We start from the raw sequence: 21,903 nt of genomic DNA, 5'->3' as shown, positions 1-21,903 counted from the left end.
ACTTCCCACTTTTTCCCTCAGGGTCTTCTTATGGTCTTCTTCATGTAGAAAGTTCCGTGAAGTCATCAGTCCATGGTCACATCTCTCCTCCATCTGGAAACCAGAAGAGTGGTTCATCTTTAGAGGCTGTCTTCCACAAGTGACTCTTAGGAAGCTGCCTTTTGCATTTTTGCTAGATTGCATGGTTGCTATAGCTGATGTATGTTTGTTTGGGGGTAAGTCCTGAAAAAAAGGAGACAACATGAAGCAGCACAAAAAGGAGACAACATGAAGCAGCACCCCCCCCCCCCCCCCCCCCCCCCCAATTGATCTAATCTAGTCATATACAATTACCCTGATTGTGTTATGCTTCACCTCTACTGATACAACCCTCCACTGCTGACTAAGGAGCTTTGCAACTGACACACGCCCCCTCTGCCTCTTTTCACCTGCACGAGGTGAGTTCATATGCGGATCAGCTTTGTGCACGGAGAGCCACACCCTGATCAGCATTATTCCCCAACTTTGCGCAGGCACCAGCAGAGGCTGTACAGTAATTGCACCAGTTATGAAGAACCCTGGCCCGACTTGTCCCACCCTGAACAACAGCCAATTGGATGGCAGAGCTGAGATGCGATACGATGGATTCGAAATCCCAGCTCTTGTATGCTAGCGTGTTTTACCGCTGCGCCACCTGAGTGGCCTTACTGGTTACTTGTTGAATGTAGGGCAGTGGTAGCTCTGCGGTTAAAGTACAGGACTAGTAACTCGAAGGTCACTGGCTCAAGCCCTACATCTGCCAGGTTGCCACTGTTGGGCCCTTGAGCAAAGCCCTTAACCCTCACCTGCTTGCATCGCTTTGGATAAAGGAAAATTGTAAATGTGATAATGTTGGCTTTGGCAGTGTCACACATGCTACTGTATGTGGACAAAGCAACTTTGAACAATGATTTAAACCTATGGTCAGTGAAGAGGCTTAAACCCTTGATCATGTGGTAACTTAACTGCCAAGCTATTACTGCCCTACATTTATTGTTATACTTCCATTAAATGCCACCTTTTTAACAGAGTGTTCATGAAATTTCTGCCCTGCTTCTGCTGCAAAGACTTGTTTTGTGGTTTAGATTTAGCCGCTGTTTCTGTGAAGATAATTCTAATTATTGTGGATTACTTACATTCTAGAAATCTGTGACCTTTAAGCTTTTTGACAGTTTAGCAAACTTTCTTTATGGTTTCATCATGATGGTGCACCTCTGCACAGTGTCGTTCTCTAAAATACATTTTCATTTAATCATTAAGCAGACGTCACATACATTTCATATAGGATACAGGGCAGTTGCAGCTTAGTGGTTAAGGTACTGGACTAGTAATCAAAAGGTTGCTGGTTCAAGCCCCACCACTGCCAAGTTGTCACTTTTGGTCCTTAACCCTCAATTGCTTAAACAATATACACTGATCAGCCATAACATTAAAACCACCTCATTGTTTCTACACTCACTGTCCATTTTATCAGCTCACTTATCATATAGAAGCACTTTGTAGTTCTACCATTACTGACAGTAGTCCATCTGTTTTTTTCTACACACTTTTAGCCTGCTTTCACCCTGTTCTTCAGTGGTAGAGTATTATCAGTCCAGCAGTGACAGTGAGCTGTTTAAAAACTCCATCAGCGTTGCTGTGTCTGATCCACTCATACCAGCACAACACAGACTAACACACCACCACCATGTCAGTGTCACTGCAGTCCTGAGAATGACCCACCACCTAAATAATACCTACTCTGTAGTGGTCCTGTGGGGGTCCTGACCATTGAAGAACAGGGTAAAAGCAAGCTGAAAAAAACATGTAGAGAAATAGATGGACTAGTCAGTAATTGTACACTGTAAAAAATGATTCAGCACATTAGTAAATTAAACGTAATATAATAAGTCAGTTCAACAAAAAAAATTAAGTTTGTTACATTTGTTCAAATGTTTGAGTTTGGGCAACTTAAAAAGACATTGTTTTAGACAAACTTAAAATTGTAAACTTTTTCAACGCATTATTTTTGCTTTAGTTCAACATCATACCAATTTTGAGTTGAGCCGACTAAAATATCTGAGTTGTCTGAACGAAGCAAAGAAGAGCATCAGAAGCTCCGAGTACGTTCTGTCACCGCGCATGCGCACTTCTCCGAGGCCAACACTGAGGCCGTCACTGAGAACGCGCTGAAGTTTTGGATTTTGCCCTGACCTGCCCTGAGGTAGGTATTCAGCTATTCAACATAATACAAGTTATGTTTAAAACTTAAGAAATGCATAAAGTATAAACTGACTGAATAACGAGGGGAATTACTAGCATTTTAGTTTTACGTATTTTCTCAACCAAAGATTTCAAATATTGTATGGCAGACGAGTGCGAGTTCTTTTCAAATTTTTAATTTATATAAAGGTGTACGAGTGTAAACTATTTGCAAATTTGGGCTTGTCGGTGACAATTTAACCATTTTCGGTACACAGAGAGCGATGTTAGCTGACATGCTAGCGGGTTTTGATGCCCATTTGTTTGAATGGCCTGGGGCTAACTGTGTTAGCTTAGTAAGCTAAACTTGTCTGTGGTACAGCACATTACAAAACAGTCTGTTACACTTAATTATGATGCAGTATGATTGTAAGTAAGCGGCTCATTTGATGTGATTTTCACGGCTGTGAATTAGGTAGGGCCTCATTCATGGTATTCATAGTTAGCTATAGTTGCAAACTTAAACATTAATATGGTTATTGTCAATTTATTGGAATTTTGCTAATTTCATACATACTTCAACTTTAGCTGATTTACTGTGCATGTCTTAATTGATTATTAAACGAGAGCTAAATCATCATATTGTTTAAATTGAAATATATGATTTTAAAATTGTTTGTGTTTTTTATTGCAGATTAATATGCAATGCAATCCCAGTCCAGAAGTACTACTGAAACATTACAGATTGTGTCATTACCAAGGGTGCTCCTGGCCATTGCCGTGTTTGTATCCTGACTCTGCTTACTATACTAGAAAACTAGTTTGTTTATTGATGCTAATTATACTTTTGCTGGAGTGGCACAGGTTTATGGCTTAAAATAAATGTCTGTTGTGAAAGTCAAATAAACATTTTAATAACATTTTCTTAAATTGTCTTAAATTTCTTTCATAGCTACTTGTTAAGAGTGTAACATATTCATTTACATTTTGCAGATGTTTTTACTCAAAGAGACTTACAATTGTGGCTGAATACGATGCAAGCAATTGAGGTTTAAGGGCCTTGCTCAGGGCCCCAACAGTGGCAACTTAGTGGTGGTGGGGCTTGAACCAGCAACTAGACCAGTACCTTAACCACTGAGCTACCAACTGCCAGTTCAGATATGTAAAAAAAACTTTTGCCTGTAAAAAACATTTAGTAATTGCTTTTTTTAGTTAAAAAAACACAGTTTAGTAAACTTAAAGTTAAATGTTTAGTCAACCTTAAAAATCTAAAGGTTAAGCTGACTAAGGCAACCGGCTGCCTCACCTTTTTGAGTTTTCTCAACTTCAGGAGCCCAAGCAGTTGTGCAACTTGCTTTGCTAAGTTAGGTTGTTAGTTCACTCAAATCACTATTTAAAGTTGGACAAAATTACAATTACTATTTGATTGTATTCCGAAAAAAAATTCTTTTAAGTGAACTTATAAGGAAACTAAAAAAAATAAGTACGAATGCCTGAAGTTGAGAAAACTCAAAAAAAAAGTGAGGCAGCTGGTTGCCAAAGCAGATGCTTTAATTTGTTGTTGCATAACAAAACATGGACTTTCCAAAGGTGTCTTTCATTTTCTTTAACTGAATTGTCATATAATTAATAAAAAAGGTTACATATACAGTTTTAAGTAGAACAGAAATACAATTTAATGTTAGAACAACTTAAATTGTTAAGTAGGTCCAAATTAACTAAGCTTCATAATATTCAGCATAATAGATTCAGATTAATTAAGCCTGATGGTGTTGAAATATATATGGTGGTTATATATATATATATAGTGTGTGTGTGCAAGCCCTTTTGCTGCTTGTTAATTGTTTGCACTTTTAATAAATGCAGATATTGTATTTGATGTCTGGAAATTGATTTATTTGAGTGGTAGTTAAGTGTGCTTGTATTTTAAGTAATACAAAAGCAAAAAAATTAAGGCAATAGTTTGCATGGATCTTTCTATGTTGGGAGTACTTTAAAAAATGAGTTGGTACAACTTGAATTTGTAGTCCTTCATTTTGACTTTATTTAGTTGTATTTATTACAAAACCTGAGTAGATTCAACTTAAAAATCAACTCAAAATATTTAAGTTGATCAACGTAGTGATTTTAGTTATACTGTGATAATTTATTTAAGTATATTTTAAGTGGCTTAGATAGGTTCCATTTACTTAATAGAACAGAAAGTTAATCCAACTCAAAAAGATCCATGCAAACACTTGCCTTAATTTTTTAAAGTAATTTCAACACCTCATTTTTTACAGTGTAGAACTACAAAGTGCTTCTATATGGTAAGTGGAGCTGATAAAATGGACAGTGAGTGTAGAAACAAGGAGGTGGTTTTAATGTTATGGCTCATCAGTGTATAAATGTTGTTTTATTTTATAAACTTTCTGAATGAAAAGCCGTAAAAAGTAGGTATGTCCTTCAGGTGGAAAAATGCACATAAAAAGGCCACACAGCCATGTTGTTAACTGAATTCTCAGATTTTTCAGATCTCTGCAGTAGTGTGCTAGTGGATTAGACTGTTGCATCACCTGATGCCACATTGGACAGTTTGCTGCCATAGTTCCACTGTGTAAAACCATACAAAGTTCCCCTTTCTTTTAAAATAATAAAAATAAATGATATTTTATTAAATATTATTTATTTGATTCCCAGTTTCTTTTAGTTTCATCTTGAGAAATAAAAGCTTTTTTATTGTCTCCTATATTTGACCAGTTAACATTTAGTCAACTGTGTACCGATTGTACAATTTTGTCCCTCTTATTTTACTACGCTTCATAAATTGCCTGGTTTTTTTCTACATTTTATTTTGGCTGTGCAGTGTATTATTCTGGGTTTGTTACTGCCTATGTTGGTTGAAGAAAATGAAAGCATTAATTACTTATGACTATTTTTTCTTGTTTATCCTGTGGTTTCTCTTAAATATGGGAGCTATCTGTGTTCACTCTCCCATCTGTGCCAGCTCTGGTTGGAGGGGTGGGCATGCATAATCGTGTAAGGTGTTATGGCTGATTCAGCTCTTTATGCTTTATTTACTGCTGTTGTACACAGCCCATCTGCCTAGTGCATAGTTTATCCATATTTAAATTAGCCAGTCAGCAAGAGACTTTTGTTTAACAAGGAGAGGCAGTTTTCCTCTTTGTAGTTGTCATCACTGTGAATGAGCCTGGCAAATTAACCTTTAAATAGGTGCATATGCTGCTTAAAGAGCCAATGTGGGGATGAACAACAGCACATTAAACAGGCATTTCAATATTTTACTAGATGAGAATTGTTTTGTTTTAATGACAGCTGGTTTGGTCCTGAAATAAAATCTGATTGCATTGCAGAATTTGAATGAGTAGAATAAAATTGAAAATTTCAATATCCAGAAATGTCACAACATACTATATACTTGAAGATGAAGAATGCTTTTGTCATATTTACATACACCGATCAGCCATAACATTAAAACCACCTCCTTGTTTCTACACACATTGTCCATTTTATCAGCTCCACTTACCATATAGAAGCACTTTGTAGTTCTACAACTACTGACTGTAGTCCATCTGTTTCTCTGCATGCTTTGTTAGCCCCCTTTCATGCTGTTCTTCAATGGCCAGGACTCTCCCAGGACACCCATAGAGTAGGTATTATTTGGGTGGTGGATTATTCTCAGCACTGCAGTGACACTGACATGGTGGTGGTGTGTTAGTGTGTGTTGTGCTGGTATGAGTGGATCAGACACAGCAGCGCTGCTGAAGTTTTTAAATACTGTGTCAACTCACTGTCCACTCTATTAGACACTCCTACCTAGTTGGTCCACCTTGTAGACGTAAAGTCAGAGAGGATTGCTCATCTATTGCTGCTGTTTGAGTTGGTCATCTTCTAGACCTTCATCAGTGGTCACAGGACGCTGCCCACGAGGCGCTGTTGGATTGGCCGGTTGCTCAGTTGGGGGGTGGGACAAAGAACCGGATGTGGGTCTCTCTCTGTCAGAATGCGATTACGACCTCTGCCGGCTGATTAGAGGCGCCTGCACAAGAGATGAGGAATGAGTGCCCTTAGGGTAAAGGGCACTCATTTTTTTTTCTCCCCCATGTGCTAAAGGGGGAGAAAAAGGAAAAAAAAAAAAACTCCATCAGCACTGTTGTGTCTGATCCACTCATACCAGAACAACACACACTAACACACCACCACCATGTCAGTGTCACTGCAGCGCTGAGAATGATCCACCACCTAAATAATACCTACTCTGTAGTGGTCCTGTGGGGGTCCTGACCATTGAAGAACAGGGTGAAAGCAGGCTAAGTATGTAGAGAAACAGATGGACTACAGTCAGTAATTGTAGAACTACAAAGTGCTTCTATATGGTAAGTGGAGCCGATAAAATGGACAGTGAGTGTAGAAACAAGGAGGTGGTTATAATGTTATGGCTGATCAGTGTATATTATTTTTTTTTTTGTACTGTTTTTCATGGTTTAGCCTGACAATTGTCATGTTTTTACAATTTAATAAAACCTTTAAGCTTTAACATTTCAATTTGATTTACTTCAGCTATTATAAAGCAATTACTACTTTCCATTTGTATACACTGAACAAATGCAGCTGTTAAACACTCAACACTTTTACTTCAGTAAAAAAAAATAGCATTTAAAAAAAGAAATAATCATATTTTATATTACCTTGAGTTTCCAGGTTCTCGCACAGCTCGGTCTTGGCCTCTCCGTTGGGTCGCAGGCTAGCCTTGGGGTTAAATTTATTAGACATGGTTGCAGCAGTGACCACAGCTTTTAGGCTGCGAGTGCTGCGCTTGGCCACGTTCTGTTCAGGATGGAGAAGCACCACATAGATTTTGGGGATGTAGAGCAATCCCAGAGACACTGAGGCACTCAGACTGACTGAGATGGTCAGAGTTGTGGTCTGAATGTACATCTGTAAAAAAAAGGAAAGATAATTCAGCCATTAGTTTCTACCGCTGTCACATTTTGTTTAGTATCTGTCTGTTACTGACGATTAGGGCTGGCTCGATACCACTTTTTTATGTCCGATACCGTTTGAGTATATTTAAATTTTAATTGAGTATCCGATGATGCCGATACCAATCCGATACCGTCATTTCTCCTCTCAAACAACTAAGCAGTAATAATACATGTCTCAATGCACCATGGTTAAACTAGCTATCTAAATAACAATGCTCAGACTGTAAGCAAATATTCTAAAGGAATAAACACAGAACCTACAACATCACACCTATACAAAACTGCTGTTTTTATTTTAACTGTTACACACAGAACATTTATTATTATTTAATTATAAATGGATTAATCATTGAGGATGTGAGAGATCTCCAAGCCGGAACAAAATAGAGTTTCTTTATCTCAGGTGAGCAATTTATCATTTATAAAGAGATTTTTATTGTGTTTAAACAGTGTTTTTAGATGTGGCAGCAGTAGATGATTTTTTAAATGCTAAAAGTTGAAGTAGATCTGTGTGTTTTAATTTCTGAATGGCTGTTGCGGATGAGTTGTAGATCAGTGGCACATGTTAATGATGTCATCAAGATGCACCTTGTTACGGCAGTTGCCGAGTAAGCTGGCAATAAACAGCACTCTGTTGGAACGTATCTTTGTGTGTTATTTGCTTTACACACAAACAATGTCCTTATTTACATTAAGTGTTATTTACATTAAGCAACAGTATCGGATCGTATTCCATGTTTTTTTTCCTTCCGATATCCGATCCAGTGATTTGGGCCAATATCGGACTGATACCGATACAGAGTATTACCACTCGCATTACTAATATTTTTACTATAATTAAAATTCATTGGAGGTCAACCTTATAACTGGAAACATACAGTATCACTTCATGTTACAGAGTATTAAGGTATTGTTTAAATTTTTTCTACAATAAACATATCTTAATTTTTGTAGGGCTTTTACAAATGGTTTAACCTGGTTTATTTATTCTTTATTTATTTATTTTACCAGGTTTATTTATTATTTTTTACAACTTAACAAGAATTTTCATTAGACTGGGGCATAATGGAGGTAAAACTTGACTGTCCATCAAAATGAATAAGTCGTGGCATGTTAAAAGTAGGCATGTGTCTGTCCCTCTCCATTATCAAAAGGTTGGTGGTGCAGTGGCAGCGGAGTTAAAATCAAGAATTATTTTTGTATGCCTTTATTTTTTTCTGCGCTATTGCTTTTCTGTCCACTTTCTCCATTGCATGCTGTGGATGTTTAAGTGTCTTTCGTTAGTTACTTTATACAGTATACAGTATAGTCTAAGCAACTAAGGGTTAAGGGCCTTGCTCAAGGGTCCAACAGTGGCAACCTGGCTGTGGTGGGGTTTGAACCGGCGACCTTCTGCTTACCAGTCCAGTACCTTAACCCCTAGGCTACAACTGCCCTATAAAATGCTTTTATCCAAAGTGACTTACAGTATACAATCCAAGCAATTGAGGGTTGAGAGCCTTGCTCAAGGACCCAACAGTGGAAATCTGGCAGTGATGAGGCTTGAACCCACAACCTTCTGATTACTGAACCAGTACTTTAACCACTAGGCTACAACTGCCCTGACCACCACTTTTATTTTCTCATTATTATTTATGTTTGTGCAGTGTTATTTTACCTTGGTTAAGCTTCCTGCAAATTGGATTCATTTTCAATTCTTGTGGGTGCCAAGGTTGAACCTGGCACTGGTACAATCTGGCCAAACTAGCGGAAGAAACCATGGGTAACAAAAACACTCACCTAGAGCAAATTAACACCCAATGAGACACATGTGACTGAGTTAAAAGAACTGACTTGCTAATCCATGCACCTCCATAACTCATATTTGGCAAGGTAAAAGGACATGATTCTGAACTGAGCCCCACTATTGTCTAATCTCCATGACAGATTGAGTCTTAACAGACGTTATTAGATGAAGTTATTTTTATTGTTGTTAATGGTATTATTATTATATACACTGATCAGGAATAACATTATGACCACCTTCCTAATATTGTGTTGGTCCCCCTTTTGCTGCCAAAACAGCCCTGACCCCTTAAGGCATGGAGTCTGACACCTTTCTATCAGAACCAGCATTAACTTCTTCAGCAATTTGAGCTACAGTAGCTCGTCTGTTGGATCAGACCACACGGGCCAGCCTTCGCTCCCCACGTGCATCAATGAGCCTTGGCCGTCCATGACCCTGTCGCCGGTTTACCACTGTTCCTTCCTTGGACCACTTTTGATAGATACTGACTACCGCACCCGGGAACACCCCACAAGAGCTGCAGTTTTGGAGATACTCTGACCCAGTCGTCTAGCCATCACAATGTGGCCCTTGTCAAACTCGCTCAAATCCTTACGCTCGCCCATTTTTTCTGCTTCTAACACATCAACTTTGAAGATAAAATGTTCACTTGCTGCCTAATATATCCCACCCACTAACAGGTGCCGTGATGAAGAGATAATCAGTGTTATTCACGTCACTTGTCAGTGGTCATAATGTTATGCCTAGTCGGTGTAAATGCTCAACCCAGTATGAGCATCCCAAAGAAGATCCAAATGAGACCTGTAACATTTAACTACAGAGTTTGTCTCTCGTTTATAATGTAAAGCTATTTGTAATGTGGGGCGGCACAGTGTCTCAGTGGGTATCACTGTCGCCTCACAACAAGAAAGTCATGGGTTCAATACCCAGGTAAAGCGGTCCAGGTCCTTTCTGTGTGGAGTTTGCATGTTCTCACCATGTCTGTGTGGGTTTCCTCCAGGCGCTCCGGTTTCCTTCCACAGTCCAAAGACATGCAAGTGAGGTGAATTGAAGACACAAAATTGTCCATGACTGTGTTTGACATTAAACTTGTGAAGTGATGAATCTTGTGTAATGAGTAACTACTGTTTCTGTCATGACATAACCAGAGTGTAAAACGATGTTAAAATCCTAATAAATAAATAATAATAATTATATTTGTAATGTGGTGTAATATTTCACATGTTGTACAGTATATAATTCAGTAGCCACTTGGGTGACACAGCAGTAAATGTCACTAGTCCACAACCCAACCAAGCAGTGCTATCAGCCTGTCTAATGTCTGCAGACAGACGTTGTTGGCTATGTCTGGGGAGGGCCATGGCCGAGGCCCTAAGATGGATTGGCATCCTGTCCAGGGTCTGTGTCTGCAATGCGTCCAGTGATTTCCTAGTAGTCTGACCAGGATAAAGCATTGGAAATAGTCATGGTCTCTAATAAGACAACAGGAAAACACAAAGTAAATTTCCAATCTGCATATTAATTAATATTCATAGATTATATTTCGTTCAGGGTGAAAATATAGAGTTTTAGGGTTGCTTTGTGTAAGCACTAAAAATAATAATAATGTGTGTGTGTGCACTAGGGCACAAATATACAAGATGGCCTCCAAGGTAAGCTGTGGTTGATTTGGGTCGTGGTGCTGCTGTTTACCGTGCGCTTTCATTTTGCAATGATAGCAAAGCATTATCAAATATTAAACGTTTTCGGGATTTTTTTGACGCTCATTATGCCTAGTTCACACTACACGATTTTTGCCCTGATTTACGCTCGGCGACTGGTCGGCGCTAGATTTGCCGGCTCGGGAGCAACTCGGCGTTCGCTTGGCGATCGAAACTCGGCTCTCAATCGCTATGTGTGAACTACCCAACAACTCGATCCGAGCGTCTCGCCGAGCAGTTGCGAATCGAGATATCTAGCATGTCAGATATCTGATCTGAGTTGCACAACTGGCAGTGAGTGCTATGACGAACACTTAATGAGAACGCAAGATACGGTGCGAGGGGAAACGCAGGAGAGGAGTGTAAAAAGGCGGGACAGGGGCAAAATATAGTTTAGATCAGAATACATCGGCACACACAGGTTTTACAGTATTTCTTACCTTATTGTTCTCTACAAAACACAACACCAACGTTACATTGCAAAAAATATTTATTAACCTCCAACATACTACAAAACAATCCATGCTGCTCATGTTGCCAAATCCACTCAGATTTATTTATTTTTCCTACTTGATTTTACGCTGCACATCAGTGCACAAACTTTGATCACTCGCTACTTGTTGACGTGCATTTTTGGACGTGGTATCATGTCGTCACTTCTCGCGTGTGTTTTCGTGACAGAACGTAGTTTGGGAGACCAGAGAAGCTCGCCTGCGATTCCAGTTGGTGATTGATGGTGTAGTGTGAAACCCCCTATCGCAGATCAGTCGTGCAGTGTGAAATACACACCGACTGAAAGACTCCCGAGTGCAAAAGATTTTGTTGTGTAGTGTGAACTGTACAGCGACATGACAAATCAGAAAGTCGTGTAGTGTGAACTTGGCATTAATTTGAAGTAAAACGGACAGCATTAATGTGATTGTGAGTAGGGCTGGGCGGTATATCGTGAATATCGATATATTCAATATTACTTTTTACAGTGTTAAAAATGGCCATATTCGATATATTGTGTATGTATAGGATACACAGGTTACCTTTTGAGAACATTTAAAACAGAGCACAAGCGCTGCGTGGGTGGGCGAGTGCACGCACACACATGCAAACTGAATCATTGAGTAAAGAGTCAGAAACGACTCTTTTCAAACAAATCATTCATTGGAATCAAATCAGGGAGCTGTGCTCTTATCTATGGTAAAGATTCATTCGTTTTGCTCACACAAATGAAGCCTTGAAAAACAGCTGTATACAACAATCAGATTCCGGATACCGAATTTGGGTGGAATTTTAATCTCTCTCTTAATTGGTTTCAGCTTTTCACCTTATAGGAGGCTAAACACTGTTGAAAATGTATTATTATATTCTGGAAATATTCTGGAAACATGTAACGTGGCCTTCAAGAAGAAAAACAAAGTGATTATATCCCTAATGGAACAACGTTTAACGTGCGCTTTCATTTTGCAATGACAGCAAAGCATGATCAAATATTCAACTATATTTTTCTGGATTTTTATTTTGCTCATTTCTTCGAAGCATTATTGTGAGATTCTCCTGGTTTGTTTGATATAAATATTGTTAATATGAATACAAATACAGCCTGTAATAATACAAAACATAAACACTGTAATTCTGTCAGAACTAACATGTTTTGTGTTTTAAGATAACTTATAAACAATATAAGTTAAATACGGGCAGTGGTCACTTTTCAAAGGCATATTGAGATACGAGTTTTTTAATATTCATATTGCACAGCCCTAATTGTGAGAATCTGCTGGTTTGTTTAATATAAATGTTGTCAGTATGAATACAAATACAGCCTGTAATAATACAAAATATAAACACTGTAATTAGTCAGAATTTACATTTTCGACATTTAGCAGACGCCTTTATCCAAAGCGACTTACAGTACTATGACAGTATACAGTTTGAGCAATTGAGGGTTAAGGGCCTTGCTCAAGGGCCCAACAGTTGCAACCTCACAGTGGTGGGGTTTGAACCTTCTGCTTACTAGTCCAGTACCTTAACCGCTAGGCTACAACTGCCTAGCGGTTGTAGTCACAATGTGGTCACAATGTGATCAGAACTACATTGTTTTGTGTTTTTAACATAACTTATAAACAATATAAGCTCAAATACGGGCAGTGGCCTGCCATTGTACTTTAAGTTTACATTATATCGTATCGTATATCGCCACTTCTCAAAAGTGTATCGAGATATGACTAGATAAGATTTTTTAGCCATATCGCCCAACCCTAGTGTGCACTATGGCTTCCCGCTACTTGCAGGAAGTCGCCATTTTTCGGTCTAAATGTTGTTGTTTTTTTTCAGTTTAAAGCCAGAGATTGAATGGATTTAACAAAATTGCAGCTTTTTGGCAAAACCCATGACTACAGTAATAATGTCATCAATCCTGTCATTTGGATGTGATGGTGACTATTGTGTATTTTAGCTCACTTTGAAGAACATGACTTTTAAACAATGATTGCCTTTTAAGCTATCAGACCCAGAATGTGTGTGTGTGTGTGTGTGTGTGTGTGTGTGTGTGTGTGTGTGTGTGTGTGCAGTTTTTTTTTTATCTCTTCTACATTCCCACAATGCACTAATGGCTTGGCTTCCAACCAGTTCTGCTGTGAACCCCCTGCTGTTGCTTTAAAACACTGCTGTGTGTTTGTGCTCCCGTAGTTGTGACCTCAGCACCAGCTCCTAGACGCAGTATGATTAAGAATGACTCATTGCTGTGATCCCTGTCCACGCTTCTGCAGGATGCTGGGAGAAAAGTGCAGGTCGAAACCAAGAACCTACAAGCGAGCTACTTAATGATATTGAGACTGCACTCAATATTACAATAACAAGTTATTAAGGCTTAAAACAAGTTCAGGTCTTGCAGAAATAAAAATAGAGCGAGTAAAAATAGTGCTTGCTTGATCTGGTAAAATGGTCTAGAACAAATAAACCTACTTAAACTACTGAGGTTTAAGGGCATTTGAGTCCATCAAACAGGTTATCTATACACCGATCAGCCATAACATTAAAACCACCTCGTGGTTTCTACACATTGTCCCTTTTATCAGCTCTACTTGCCATATGGACCACTACAGAGCAGGTATTATTTGGGTGGTGGATGATTCTCAGCACTGCAGTGACACTGACATGGTGGTGGTGTGTTAGTGTGTGTTGTGCTGGTATGAGTGGATCAGACACAGCAGCGCTACTGGAGTTTTTAAATACCGTGTCCACTCACCGTCCACTCAATTAGACACTCCTACCTAGTTGGTCCACCTTGTAGGTGTAAAGTCAGAGACGATCGCTCATCTGTTGCTGCTGTTTGAGTTCATCAGTGGTCACAGGACGCTGCCTATGGGGCGCTGTTAACTGGATATTTTTGGTTGGTGGACTATTCTCAGTCCAGCAGTGACAGTGAGGTGTTTAAAAACTCCAGCAGTGCTGCTGTGTCTTATCCACTCATACCAGCACAACACACACTAACACACCACCACCATGTCAGTGTCACTGCAGTGCTGAGAATGATCCACCACCTAAATAATACCTGCTCTGTAGTGGTCCTGGGAGAGTCCTGACCATTGAAGAACAGGGTGAAAGGGGGCTAACAAAGCATGCAGAGAAACAGATGGACTACAGTCAGTAATTGTAGAACTACAAAGTGCTTCTATATGGTAAGTGGAGCTGATAAAATGGATAGTGAGTGTAGAAACAAGGAGGTGGTTTTAATGTTATGACTGATCAGTGTATTATAATTGGTTATATTATGATTGCAAAGGAATTCAAGCTTCATAGGTGTTATTATCAACATTTTTGTTAAACCTCATCTATTTTTGGTCATTGGGTCGTTTGGCTCTATTAAACATACTATGTATTTCATATGACGTATAGCAAGCCACATAAGTGTATATTATTATTATTATTATGCTCTTATAGTGGCTATTGTAGCAAACTAGTCCACTAAACCCCGTTTGCATGCAGTATGTGTTAGACACCCCTAAAGAGGCAAATTCTCAGGTTGCCTTTGATGCTGTAGACGTATAAAATGTCGTATTAAATCATACAGAAACAAGTCAAGAGCTTCCATCAAAACAGACAGATACCATAGAGAATGTTTCCTGGCATACATTTAACACCCTTATACCAGGTGAGGATCTTTTGTATGCCAGAGCCATGTGCATCCCTATATGGTTAAGGTACTGAACAAGTAATCAGAAGGTTGCCAGTTTAAGCTCCGCCATTGCTAAGTTGCACTGTTGGAGCTCTGAGCAAGGCCCTTAACCCTCAATTGCTCAAACTGTGTTCAGTCCTAGTTGTAAGTCACTCTGGATAAAAAGCATCTGCTAAATGCTGTAAATGTAAATGGTTCCAGACAGTAGTAGAGCATATTCAGAATGTTATAAAAGGAAGTTTGGAGCTTAATTTGTAGCAATTGTATGGTGTAATCATGTGACCAAGGCCCAAAATAGATCCACACCATAAACAACTGAGGTCACAATAGAGGTGGTTTTAGAAGGTAGGAGGAAACAAGTACTTCAAAGAAACCTTCATAGACATGGGATGAACATGCACTACTTTTCGAAGACAGGGACCAAAAGCAATCAAGCAATCGTATTATGTGGCACCACCTTTACCAGCTGTGCCACCTGCAGCACATCTGTACTTCTGCCTTTTAATGTAAAAGATAGGGAATGTTAGGAAATCTTTAGCCCAATGAATATACCAGTCTTTAAGGACTTGTTTCTCAATCTGAAGTGTTCAGTGTTCAGCACAATGGTAATCAGAGCACTAGTTATCTTGCCAGCTGGCTTAGGTACAAATAAGGTGTCAAATGAGCTGTTATAAATTCTGCTTAGTGCTCCTGCAGCTGCCCCATTACTCTTTTAGTTTAAAACTGTAAGTAGATCCTACAACATGACACTAGTGACCATGAAATTTTAATAAACACTTTGAAACATGGTCGTTTGAGACAGACAGTTCTCGCCTGGTTAAGATGTTACATATTGCTACAAATCTGTAACCATCCATGGAGGTTTTAAGTGCCATATGGTGTCCCCCCAGTGTCTGTTCTCAGCCCATAAAAGTTTTCCTTTCATATGCAGCCGCCTGGATATGAAATTTGCAAACACAATGTTGGCTGACACTTCTATGCTGATGATACCTTTACAGTTCAGTCAGATTCAGCACTGCAGCTACATGAAATAGAACTGTCTTAAAGTCAGGATGAATAAAAACCCTCATGACCTATTTTTACTTACTAAACAAAAGTACTTTTGTTTAAACATATTTATGTCTAAAATTAGGTTACATATTTCACTTTGGAGCTTTAATGATTGTGTCATGACAGCAAAAACAAATTAAAGACCTTGGTGGAACCCAAATGCTACATTATTTTATTTATTATGATTTCCAGAAGTCAAATATCAGCATATAAACTACTGTTTATCATACAAGAAACATCAGCCATAACATTAAAACCACCTCCTTGTTTCAACATTCACTGTCCGTTTTATCAGCTCCACTTACCATATAGAAGCACTTTGTAGTTTTACAATTACTGACTGTAGTCCATCTGTTTCTCTACATACTTTTTTACCCTGCTTTCACCCTGTTCTTCAATGGTAAGGACCCCCACAGGACCACCACAGAGCAGGTATTATTTAGGTGGTGGATCATTCTCAGCACTGCAGTGACACTGACATGGTGGTGGTGTGTTAGTGTGTGTTGTGCTGGTATGAGTGGATCAGACACAGCAGTGCTGCTGGAGTTTTTAAATATTGTGTCCACTCACTGTCCACTCTTTTAGACACTCCTACCTAGTTGGTACACCTTGTAGATGTAAAGTCAGAGACGATCGCTCATCTACTGCTGCTGTTTGAGTTGGTCATCTTCTAGACCTTCATCAGTGGTCACAGGATGCTGCCCACATGGGGCTATAGGCTGGATGTTTTTTTATTGGTTGGTGGACTATTCTCAGTCCAGCAGTGACAGTGAGGTGTTCATAAAACTCCATAAGCATTGTTGTGTCTTATCCACTCATACCAGCACAACACACACTAACACACCACCACCATGTCAGTGTCACTGCAGTGCTCTGAATGATCCACCACCCAAATAATACCTACTCTGTAGTGGTCCTGTGGGGGTCCTGACCATTGAAGAACAGCATGAAAGGGGGCTAACAAAGCATGCAGAGAATCAGATAAACTACAGTTAGTAATTGTAGAACTACAAAGATGAAATGGACAGTGAGTGTAGAAACAAGGAGGTGATCGGTGCAAATATGTGGCATCATACTAATCTCATAAAGCATTATAGATCTTCCCAGGAACTTAGTTCAGCCGAGGCAGTCCAATTGTTATTACCTACAATCATTAGCAGCCCAGTTATTCTGGTGAAAGAAATTTTCGAGAAAGGTGTATAAAATAATTGGGTTATATTATGATTGGTTATATTATGATTGTAAGGGAATTCAAGCTTCATAGGCGTTATTAACAACATTCTTGTTAAACCTCATCTATTTTTGGTCATTGGGTACTTCGGCTCTATTAAACATACTACTTATTTCACTATGACGTATAGCAAGCCTCATAAGTACTGTATATATTATTATTATTATTATGCTGTTCTATCATATATAATAGTTAGTTTGTTTGTTTATTAGGATTTTAACCTCATGTTTTAAACTTGACAGGAAGGGTAGTTACTCATTACACAAGATTCATCACTTCTCAAGTTTCTATTGAACACAGTAATGGACAATGTTTGTATCTCCAATTCACCTCAATTGCATGTCTTTGGACTGTGTGAGGAAACCGGAGCTCCTGGAGGAAACCCATGCAAACACGGGGAGAACATGCAAACTCCACACAGAAAGGACCCGGACCGCCCCACCTGGGGATCGAACCCAGGACCTTCTTGCTGTGAGGTGACAGTGCTACCCACTTAGCCACCGTGCAGCCCATATATCATAGTAAACTAGGTCACTAAACCCCCTTTGCATACAGCATGTGTTTGACACCCTGAATCTGTCAGTCATGGTGAAAGACTGAATTAAGCACAAACTGTTCTGGTGTATAATGAAATAATCTACATGTTAATTTATGTACAACTAATGAAATGCATAAAACCAGAAGAGGAATTTGCAAATGTAATTAATGTTTTGCATTTATTTTATTATACAAAATATGTATTTCTTTTACTCATATTTTTTGTAGGACTATATGCTTTTGGTCTTTTATATAATTGACTTATGCACTTAATGTCATGTGTCTGACATGCCAAAAAGGAGTGATTGACTGTCACGAATCCAGCCTCATTGTGCTCCCGGAGTTTGTTTATGTGCCACGCTTCTCTCTCTGAGAGCACATGGAGGTGGTTTGTTTTATGGGTAAAGCCAACACCCCCTCTATCCTGATTAGTCAGTGAAGCTAATGATCCACAGCCGCTCCTTGTTTCAGAGGTATCGATCAGAGCATTTAAGGGAGCAGCTGTGAATCCTTAGGTGGAGACTATTTTGGTTTGATTTGTTTTGTTTTTGTCATGCTCTTGTTAGTTTGTCCATGCCCTTGTTAGTTAATCCATGCCCTTGTTAGTTAGTCCATGTCCTTGTTAGTTAGCCCATGCTCTTGTCAGTTAGTCTATGCCCTTGTTAGTTTGTCCATGCCCTTGTTAGTTAGTCCATGTCCTTGTTAGTTAGCCCATGCTCTTGTTAGTTAGCCCATGCTCTTGTTAGTTAGCCCATGCTCTTGTTAGTTGATGCTCTTTTTAGTTTGTCCATGCTCATGTTAGTTAGTCCATGCTCTTGTTAGTTCATGCTCTTGTTAGTTAGTCCATGCTCTTGTTAGTTCACGCTCTTGTTAGTTAGTCCATGCTCTTGTTAGTCTATGCTCTTGTTAGTTGATGCTCTTGTTAGTTAGTCCATGCTCTTGTTAGTTCACGCTGTTGTTAGTTAGTCCATACTCTTGTTAGTTCAAGCTCTTGTTAGTTAGTCCATGCTCTTGTTAGTTAGTCCATGCTCTTGTTAGTTCACGCTCTTGTTAGTTAGTCCATGCTCTTGTTAGTCTATGCTCTTGTTAGTTCACGCTCTTGTTAGTTAGTACATGCTCTTGTTAGTCTATGCTCTTGTTAGTTGATGCTCTTGTTAGTTAGTCCATGCTCTTGTTAGTCCATGCTCTTGTTAGTTCACGCTCTTGTTAGTTAGTCCATGCTCTTGTTAGTCTATGCTCTTGTTAGTTCACGCTCTTGTTAGTTAGTCCATGCTCTTGTTAGTCTATGCTCTTGTTAGTTGATGCTCTTGTTAGTTAGTCCATGCTCTTGTTATTCCATGCTCTTGTTAGTCTATGCTCTTGTTAGTTGATGCTCTTGTTAGTTAGTCCATGCTCTTGTTAGTTCACGCTCTTGTTAGTTAGTCCATGCTCTTGTTAGTTCACGCTCTTGTTAGTTAGTCCATGCTCTTGTTAGTCTGTGCTCTTGTTAGTTGATGCTCTTGTTAGTTAGTCCATGCTCGTTAGTTCACGCTCTTGTTAGTTAGTCCATGCTCTTGTTAGTTGATGCTCTTGTTAGTTAGTCCATGCCCTTGTTAGTCTATGCTCTTGTCCATGTTTAGAAGTTTTGTTAAGTGTTGTTCGTGATTGGTGTTAGCTTAGTTTAAATGATCAATTTTACTCTTAATTAATCAGACTTTATGTGATTATAATTTGCATTAACAACCCTTCTGTATTATGTATAGCAGGCGAGACATTGTTTCGCTCATTTGAAAGAACTGATCCTCTTTGGGAACTGACCGTAAATCAGTTTGCACCTTTTTCTTTCTTTAACACGTTTGCACACATTTAGCACATGCACAGTCTTAAGCTAAAATTACATTGTGTTATAATTGGCTTGATTTTGCTGTCATGTACATTTACATTTTCGGCATTTAGCAGACGCCTTTATTCAAAGCAACTAACAGTACTATGATGGTATACAGTCTAAGCGATTGAGGATTAATGGCCTTGCTTAAGGGCCCAACAGTGGCAACCTGGAAATGATGGGGTTTGAACCAGTGACCTTCTGATTACTAGTCCAGTACCTTAACTGCTAGGCTCCAACTGCCCTAATACGTAATTACATTTTCAGCATTTAGCAGACGCTTTTATCCAAAGCGACCTACAGGACTGTAATGCCAAGTTCACACTACACGTCTTTCCAAGTCGTCAGGTCGCTGTACAGTTCACACTACACAACTGGATCTCTTGTAATCGGGAGTCTTTCAAGTCAGGTGTGGCTTTCACACTACACGACTGATCGGCGATAGGGGGTTTCACACTACACCATCTATCACCAGCTGGAATTGCAGATGAGCTTCTCTGGTCTCCCAAACTACGTTCTGTCATGAAAACAAACGCGAGAAGTGACGAGGGGGTTAATGATACCATGTCCAAAAATCCACGTCGACAAGTAGCGAGCGATTAAAGTTTGTGCGCTGATGTGCAGCATAAAATCAAGGAGAAAAAATAAATGAATCTGAGTGGATTTGGCTACGCGAGCAGCTTGGATTGTTCTATAGTGAGTTGGAGGTTTATAAATATTTTTGCAATGCAGCGTTGGAGTTATGTTTTGTAGAGAACGATCAGGTCAGAAATACTGTAAAACTTGTGTGTGCTGATGTATTCTGATATAAACTATATTATGCCCCTGTCCCACCTTTTTACAACTCCTCCCCTGCGTTTCCCCCACACCATATCTTGCGTTCTCATTGGCTGTTTGACATAGCACTCATTGTCAGTTGTGCGACTCAGATCCAGATATTTGACAAGCTAGAGTTGCTCTCGAGTCGGCAAATCTAGCGCCGACCAGTCGGCGAACGTAACTCAGGGCAAAAATCTTGTAGTATGAACTAAGCATTATAGTATACAGTCTAAGCAATTGAGAGTTAAGGGCCTTGCTTAAGGGCCTTGCTTAAGGGCCCAACAGTGGCAACCTGGAAGTGATGGCTACTAGGCTACAACTGCCCTGGTCGTGGACAAAAGTGCTCATCACAGAATACATTTCTTTGGTCGTAAGTAAGGATCGATGGTCCTGAAAAGCACAATATGGCATGTTCACCAGCGGCCAAGTTAGAGCTACTGCAACAAAAAGTCTGGCAGAGTTTTGGAATGCTGGTAGGAGGCTCATCTAAAAAACCCACCAGTAGGGGGATAGCAGAGGATTTTATTCAAAGCTCACAGCTGTATGTAATAAGTGTGTGGAGTGTGTGTGGATTGTGGACCTGGTTCTCCCACCAAACATACAGTAATTACTCTGTCAACAGCACAATAGAGAACAATTTTTACAAACACTACAAGAGCATGTGCATGGGCATAATAGAAACTCAAATCATCCGGCAGTACAATGGGGCCACTTGATCTTGAATCTCATTGAAAGCTCAGTTTTTCAGTTCTTTGAGAAATACAAGATCATGTGACATCTGACTTATGCTATTTTTAATCATGTTTCTGTAATTTGGTTCTTGGATTGTAACTTCAGCCCTAATTAGACTAGTCTGTCTGCTGAGACAGGCACAGTGGCTCGGTGGGTAGCACTGTTGCCTCACAGCAGGAAGGTCCTGGGTTTGGATCCCTGGTGGAGCGGTTGCAAATTGTCCCAGTGTCTTGGTGGGTTTTCTCTGGGAGTTCACAGTTCCTGACATGCAGTCAGGTTAACTGGAGCTATTTAAAATTGACCTAGGTGTGAATATGTATATGTGTGTGTGTGTGTGTGTGTGTGTGTGTATGTGTGTGTGTTTTCTTGTGATTGACTGCCAGCCTGTCTGGGGTGTTTCCTATCTTTCACACGGAGAATTGTACCCACCACGACCCTGAATAGAATAAAGCAGTGACAGTAAATGAATGAATGAATGAGGGCAGTTGTAGCCTAACGATTAAGATACTGGACTAGTAATCAAAAGGTCACCGGTTTAAGTCCCACCACTGCCAGGTTGCCACTGTTGGGCCCTTGAGCAAGGCCCTTAACCCTTAATTGCTTAGACAATATACTGTCACAGTACTGTAAGTCGCTTTGGATAAAAAAAGTGCTGAAAATGTAAATGAATAAATGAATGTCTAGTGAGAAAAAGTGCAAGAATGACATGCAACACTGCAAAAGCAACAACAAAAGAATAGCAAATGGTTGGAAAAGGTAGCTTTGTTGTACGAGGGTTCTTCAAAAAGTTTCCGCACTTTTTAAAACTCTATTTATTAAGAATTTTAAGAGA

General features: G+C 39.5%; 1 protein-coding gene across 1 annotated transcript in view; it reads right to left on the bottom strand.

Annotated features, from left to right (window-relative positions):
* Window positions 1-172: 172 nt before the first annotated feature.
* grm4 (glutamate receptor, metabotropic 4) overlaps window positions 173-21,903 on the bottom strand; it is a 238,550-nt gene continuing 216,819 nt past the window's right edge. The window contains exons 9-10 of the mRNA XM_062997427.1: window positions 6,888-7,137; window positions 173-222 (exon numbers count right to left, since the gene is read on the bottom strand). Of these exons, the coding sequence (XP_062853497.1) occupies window positions 173-222; window positions 6,888-7,137 (300 nt within the window). The remainder of the gene's footprint in view (window positions 223-6,887; window positions 7,138-21,903) is intronic.

This window comes from Trichomycterus rosablanca, chromosome 6, assembly GCF_030014385.1.
Source record: "Trichomycterus rosablanca isolate fTriRos1 chromosome 6, fTriRos1.hap1, whole genome shotgun sequence".
NCBI classification, from domain to species: domain Eukaryota; kingdom Metazoa; phylum Chordata; class Actinopteri; order Siluriformes; family Trichomycteridae; genus Trichomycterus; species Trichomycterus rosablanca.
This window is presented reverse-complemented; position numbering and strand designations above follow the sequence as displayed.